Here is a 7,683-nt window from a genome sequence, read left to right as displayed (position 1 = left end):
CCCCCCCCCCCCCCCCCCCCAATTTCTCTCTTCATATGCTTTGTGAGGTGTGGTCCAGCCATCCGGAGGTAGCACCACCCATAGGCACGACTACTGGTGATTAGTGGTTTATTTTTCCTTTTTCTTAAATGATGGGGTGAAAATTAATATGAATTAGACCTAATAGTTTCCAACTGTCACGCTAATACATATGTAGATCGTTTATCAAATTATTTTTTAAAATCTTCATAATTGAATGTTTTTCAGGAGCATTACTGCGTGGCATATGCAATCAATGATTCCCTGGTAAGTTTATTTTCTGGCCATAGTTGTTTTAATATTTTCTTTTATGATTTGTTAATCGACTCCATGTTCTGGACTAATTTATAGCTATACTTCGTGAAATGTCAAGCTTGCAAAATATTTTAAATTTTATCTAATAATGTTGGTATTAGACATTCAACAACTTCCCCTCCAAAAATTTTATTCATTCTTCAAACCCCATTTATGTGCATGGCATAAGCAATCAAATGAAGTTCTTTAAACAAGGTTGAGCCTTAAAAATACCTCGTAAGTAACTCCACTCCTAGGGTCAGGAGATGAAAGCACATATAATCATGGCTTAGACTAACATGACTAGGGTGAGACCAAAAAAAAATTGGCCTTGGGTTCCATTTCTTTTTTTTTTTTTTTTTTTACTCATATGCATCACTTTCATGCACTCCAAGCCTCACTAGGCATGCATCACTTTCCTGCTCGTAGAGCCTCTAGACATTTATCACTTTCATGCAATTCAATCTTATGAAAAAAAAAATGGGAACATGTTCAACATTTCATGAGTTTTATGAGCTCACAAATGCATGAGGTCCCATGTGCAAAAGTATTAGTTGGTTAACATGATGAATGAAGAAAATCTTTCATGCATAATTACAACCTCATAACATACCTGACATGCATATGTTTATTTCCATCACATAAAATTCAAGACTAGTTATTTTCCGACAATCACATGAACATTCAAGTTTCTGTAGATATCTAACCAATCCCTAAAGCTGATGGGACAATGGCTGGCTGTCTGAGTCTACACTCCTATTTTTGGGACTTGGAATGAGCACTATGCCTCGTCCCTTCCTTTAGACGTTCAATGCTCTCATCCTTCACGATCTAAAACCTAGACTTGTAAAGACAAGTAAAATTTCCTCATAGTTTAGTTTGGAAGTGATTGCATCATCAACTTTCTCCTCATCCATCGCTCTCTTGAAGAAACATGTGCACCTGAAACTAAAATTATTCAAAGAGAAAAAGGAGAGAATGGTACAATGATGGAACAGTGAAGGGTGGAAGATACAGAATGTATAAATTAGAGATGGTTTGGCCACGGCAATTGGAGCTTTGAAAACCACCTGAGCATGGTCGTTGTGCACCGCTAGTGGAGAACTAAAAATCCTGGTGATTGGGCATGTGTTAGGACCAAAAAACAAGGTATCAGAAGAGAAAATGTCATCGACAGAGCTGGGACTCGTGTGAGTGTCTGCTTGCGTCGATCACTAGAGGACCGAATAGGTTGTCGTCACTTGGGACGAGGGTTGAGAGAGAGACCTGGAAGATGGCACTTAAAACCAAATTTTCTTCTCTTCCTTGTAATATTATTATTTTTTAAAATCTTTGTTGACCTTGAGTTGGTTAACCCTCACTTTTCAACCATTAAAACCCAAAATTTTCCAGGACATTAATTCAACAAGCCTGAACAACTTAAATTGATCCCATCTAACTCAAATGAGGATTTAAGTTCTAAAATTAAATGAAAGTCCAACAATTTAGAGCAAAAATACAATTTACCCTTACCTAGAAGAAACCCATGGATAACAACATTGCAGGGGAAAAAGTTCGATCTTTATCATCATTAATACTAGCTCATAAGCTGAAAGCACATGCACGACTGGCCTCCTTTTGTGACCCATTTTATTAGCTTACAGACTTCGGTTCTCATGTGTTGTCACTTTTCCTTGTATGTTGTGAATTGGCTTATCAGGGATCTGTTTGTCATCACTAATGTCGGCCTATAAATTCCACCTATCTCCTTTCTCATGTAGTGCCATTTTCCTTTCCATCTAAGCATTAAAATGAAGAAAACGTCCAAAATGATTGAATTCTCTTGCAACATGAAAATTTTTGTATACTTTTTCATCCAACTGCTACACGATGGCTTTGATTATTTAATGATGAAACTTGGCATATGTATAATAATGTACTGGTACGTAGTGGACAATGTGAATGGCTTAGCTAGATATTCCTGTCTTGTCTTCATTTCATTTTACTTCTCTTTCTTTTCGCGTTTGTGGGGGAAGAGTAAGACAAAGACCACAACAAGACCACAGTGTTTTATAATCTTCATCTGTTGCTTTCCTTTTGTGACCCCCAGGGGCTTTTCGGGAATTTTGGCTTTCCTGGGGACCAGCACGTGCTTGACCCTCCCCTTCAAGCATGAGATGTAAATAGCTTCCTTTAGGCTGCTGCTGCTGGCAATGCCTGCCTCCGACTGACTCTTCCAAAATTTGTTGGAGAAATTTAATACTCGGAGGAGCACGTGCTCTTCGCTCGTGCCACCTACACAAGCTGAGGAAATTATTTGCCAGGTAAAAAGACAAAGGTATGTTCTGGAGGACATTAATTTACTCATATAAGATATAGATACAAAGATAATGATTCTCATGGTGTGGAAAATGCCTCTATTTGTATTTGATTGTTTGAGCTGCTGGGAGTTTTGAGATAAGATAAATCTTCTCATTTTCCCCCTCTTGTGGTTGATTGAGTTGAGCCAGCTGTTTGGCAAAATAGAACATGGTGGACCCCTTGAGTTAAAGAATGAAGTAATGACCTATTGACTTGTGGGGACTATGCCATGTGCCAAACATAATTTCCATTGTTGGCCCCTTGCTTTATTACTCCACTTCTCTTTTTTCTCCCTTGTTCTTAGTTTGTGGGGAATTGGATGAAGGAAAAATGGTACTGCACTTTCACACTTGAATATATATATATATGATGCTCTGTTATGCTTGCTTACATTTTTATATGTTCTAGACTTTGTATAAAAGTCTCTTTTGGATTTATATTGTTAGATTCATGCTTGAAAATATCTTCGAGTTTTGTTCGTTGTAAAATTAGAACGGACTCGTAACTCATTGTATTTGGTGTTAGTTAAGTACTTGGTAGTCATAAAAGTTGAGAAAAAGTTTGTAAAGTGTAAAGATTAGAACAGACCATTTGAAGGTATAAAGATGAAAGACATGATATGTTGAAAGTTCAAATTTTGCCACCCAAAAGAGTGCTGGTTGATTTTGTTCCTTATTCATAGGATTGAATCAGAATCTTCGTAAGAAAGAGCTCATAAAACGTGTTCAATTTTTTATGTTTATTTTAGTATCTAAATTACAGTTAATTTATTTTACTAATTAGGGATGCATTGAATTATCCAAGTAATCTAAAGATATATACTCTATTTTGTTTGAATTACAAATAAGCGTAGTTTTTAAATTTTTTTAAAAAATGGTTTTAAAGCAATAAATTAAATTGAATTATGATGTGACGAATGCGATATAAAGTGGAATTTAAATATTTTTCAATTACCATCTCTATTTTTTAATTTCTCAAAAAATTCACTTAAAATTCGGCCACTTTCTATAATTTGTTTGCTGAATTGGGTCAGATTAATTAATATTTATTCAATAGATGTAATTATATAAGGTTCTATTTTCAAGTAATTAAAAAATGGATATGGTGTAATTCTCTCATTTATGGTTTAAAACACATATTTAGCCCTTTTTTTCTCATTTTCTTATTTTAATTTGGGATTTATGAGATTCTTCGATTTAGGTAAAAAAGAAATTTATGGTGAAATGTAGTTGCAATAATCTGGGATGGACTATTGAGTAGATTTTGTGAGGTCAGAAAAAGGTTTTTCTTTTTCTTTTTCAATATATATATATATATATATATATATATATATTTTTTTCTAAAGAAGACTTTAATTTGGGTCCACATTTTTAAATTTTTTTTAATGGTAGTTTGTTATTATTATTGTCATTATGTTTGATTAATATGAAAAAAAGAGGTAGAAATTTCAAGTGCTGGGACCCACCACTTCTTTGTCCACAAAGGAAATTAAAATCACATTTCTATGCATTATTTATTATTTATTATTTATTATTTATTCCCTATGGATTGCTGCCAATCCTACTCTGAATTGTTTTTTTGGTAGTTTTAAATATAGCACAATTTATATATATAATTATATAATTATATAATTGGAAACGAAACAAAAAAAACGAATTTCTATAAATAAAGTTGAGGAATTTATTAAAAACTTTTTAAACCTCCAGAATTTATTAGAAAATATTAAGTTAAAAAAAAAAAAAAAAAAAAAAAACCTATTCGGGATCCAATATATCCTTAGGTTCGATACCATCTCTGCGTAAAATTAAGCTTGTGTATGCAACATATATCCCTTTTGAGTTAGGAGTGCAAGATTTCATTCATATCGCATATAAGATGTGTCTGCAACCGGACTTAATCGACATAAACTTTAAGATTTGTAGTGTTAGGATTATTGTTGGCTACCACTCTAAACACTTATCCCAAACAGAAACTCTAGACCTAAAGGCTCTCTAATCATCTCGAGTTTTTCAAACCTTGTTTGTCCTTAGTGTTGTTCAAACCTCTCTCGTGTGACCTCGAACGAACGTTTATATCTTATGTAGGTAGAAGATGTGGATAATGCAAAGCTCAACTCATTCTATCTCGATAGAATCTGCAAGATTTTGTTTTGAAAGGTTTCCTTTTAAATATGAGATGAAGTTAAAATTAGTCTCTAGAAATTAATAAACCCTCATAATAATTGCTAGATGCACACGACTCTCCACAATGATATGATATGTTGTCCAATTTGAGGATAAGTTTTCATAGCTTTGCTTTTGTACTTCCCTAAAAGGTCTCGTAACAATGGAGATAGTATTCATTTATTATAAACTCATGATTATTCTCTAAATTAGCCGATGTGTAACTTTCATTCAACAATAGTCTCAACAATAAAGAATATTTAAAATTAGAACGACGAACGGTAAGAACAACTAAATTTATAATTTAACAGAACACGAGACTAAGGTTAATTAAAGAAAAAAAAAAAAGTGGAGCTTTTGCTTAAAATTTGTAAGAGGTAAGAAGAGGAAGAATGAGATGCTAAGCATATGATGATTCAAAAGGTTATTTGTTCATATTTTTAGGGTTTTGAGAATGTTTTTTAACAAAAGGAGTGAACATCACTTGGAAAAAAGCACTATAGAATATAAAAAAGGAATATATATATGTTTTTTTTTTAATTTAATTAATTTTTATTTTACAATGAAACAGCTCATATATTCCATCTTAAATTTCACACCATTTTTAATTCTTTTTTTTTTCTTTAAAAAATTAAAATTAATATATAATTTTATTTTAATGAAATCATCGATAGTTAATATAACTTCATTTTGTAAGTTGAAATTTGGATCTACGAGACTGATGGAGCTCAAACCCGCTGCTTCACCCTAGTACCTATTCTGTTCAATCAACCTATGTATTCAAAAATCATTTTGAAGTCGTATAGTCATTTCAGCTCGACTCCCTATTTTCTCTTAAATAAAAGAACGGAGATCTCAACTCCAGTACAAATCCAGTACAAAGAGAATCAATCGCTCTATCTTTTTCATTCTCATTCTTCACTCGAAAATGATTAGTTGTTACGAGGCAATAATAAAAAAATTATATAATTAAAAAGAGAAATTTATATAATGAGTCAAAGAAGAAAAAGAGAGGGCAAAAAAGTAAAATGGGTTTGAATTTTTAGAGAGAGAGAGAGAGAGAGAAAGAGTTTTAAATTAATTTTATTATTTTTTCCCTCCCAATGTCTTTTATATATATGCTTTGCAGCTTTGCTTTTTCATTTTTCTCACCCCAAAGCTTCCATTTATTGCAAGAATATCCCTTCTTTTTTCGGAAAATAAATAAATAAATAATTATTCATAAATATTATAGGGAATAAAAGTTCCAAATCAAAAAAGTGTCCCAAAACGACGTCGTTTTGTTTGGGAATAAAGAAAACAACGGGAAAAGATGTTGAAAGTGATTTTTTTTTTTCCTTTTCTTTAAACAATAAAATTATGAACAATTTAATTTATTAATAATATACATTTAATCCAATCAAAGTACACAAATTAATCTAATTAACCAACGATAAAAACATCGATGACGATAGCAATATCAGTAGCTTAGATTTACAGATATATCGAAAGATATTTGAACATCGTTTAATATTTTAGGAAAAATCACAAATATCACAAATTTGGGTCGAGATATGAAGTTTAATTAGGACAAATATTGACGGGTTTCCAGCATACGCTCCAAAAAAGAAAAAAAACACACCCACTAAAGACGAGAATTGAGGTACAATATTGTCTGCTGTCCTTCTCACAAAGCTCGAGTGATCTTAAAGAGTTTTCAATTTTCACATTTCAATTGTCGTCTTTTTTCTCATAGCACACTTAGAAGGTGTGTTCGAGTGCAAGTTATAAACACTAAATAACGAGTTATGTTGACTTTTTGGTCAATTGAAATAGACATACTTTTATAAAATTTAGAAGTTTTAAAATTAAAATAAAAAGCTTGAACTAAATAAAATTACATCAACGTTCCCACAAATTTTATATAATTTTAATTTATTTTATATAGTTTGAACTAATTATAATTTTACAAAAAGTGGTAAAATGACGTGGAAATATAATTTTTATTTAATAATTTTAAATGAAAAGGAACTATTTATTTAAAATAATTGAGAAATTAAATTATCATGGAAAAAACCACACATATACACACAGATTTTATCTCCATTATAACATGACCAAACTTTCCATCTTTTAATTTTTTTTTATAATAAATTTACAATTTATCAAATATTTTTATATTTATTATTGCTATTTTTTTTTTTTCGAATAATACCTGAATCTATATGGTTTGTGACAATGACGTATCAAAATTTAATGATTTATTCAAAGTTTCGTAATTATTCTAATCTTTTAAATGTAAAATAATTTTTAAAAAGTATTTTAAGATAATTTATTTAAATAATTATGGTTCACTTAAGGAACTTTATTAATTTAATAAACGTATTTACAAATTAAACATTAATAAAACTAAAATAATGTTTAATATATGGAGAATTGAGTTTTTCTTTTTCCAAAAATTATAAAATAGGAAGAAAAAAGGAGAATCAGAAGAGAAAAAAAAAAGGTAAAAAAAGAAGAATAAAACTAAAAAGAAATTAAAAAAAAAAAGGAGAATAAAATTAAAAGGAAATATTCCATAAGGAAGCGCTAAAAAAGGAGACAAAAGGCCAACAAGGTCACAGCCAATAAGGGTCATATAACAGTAAAAGCCCCTAAAAATAATCAAAAAGCTTATGGGCCCCACCTATTCCTCAATCCACCTTCCATACCTTCTATACCTATTTCACATATCACTTCACTTTTTTTTTTTTTTTTTTTTTAATTTATATATTTATTAAAAATGTATATAGTTTCGACTCTTCTAGACATCACCCATCTTGCGGGTGCCATTCACACCCCTCTCTACGTCGCCCTAATTACTAACGTAGTCGAACCGTACAAATGGGTT

At 31.1% G+C, this 7,683-nt stretch overlaps 1 protein-coding gene across 1 annotated transcript in view; it reads left to right on the top strand.

The window, feature by feature from the left end:
- LOC111498153 (tRNA wybutosine-synthesizing protein 4-like) overlaps positions 1-3,044 on the top strand; it is a 10,410-nt gene extending 7,366 nt beyond the window's left edge. The window contains exons 12-13 of the mRNA XM_023149275.1: positions 247-285; positions 2,402-3,044. Coding sequence (XP_023005043.1) covers positions 247-285; positions 2,402-2,467 — 105 coding nt within the window. The 3' untranslated portion in view covers positions 2,468-3,044. The remainder of the gene's footprint in view (positions 1-246; positions 286-2,401) is intronic.
- Positions 3,045-7,683: the final 4,639 nt, after the last annotated feature.

The sequence above is a fragment of the Cucurbita maxima genome, unplaced genomic scaffold (assembly GCF_002738345.1).
Source record: "Cucurbita maxima cultivar Rimu unplaced genomic scaffold, Cmax_1.0 Cma_Scf00024, whole genome shotgun sequence".
Classification (NCBI taxonomy): Eukaryota; Viridiplantae; Streptophyta; class Magnoliopsida; order Cucurbitales; family Cucurbitaceae; genus Cucurbita; species Cucurbita maxima.
Note: the sequence above shows the minus strand (reverse complement) of the source record. Positions and strands in the feature narration are given on the sequence as shown.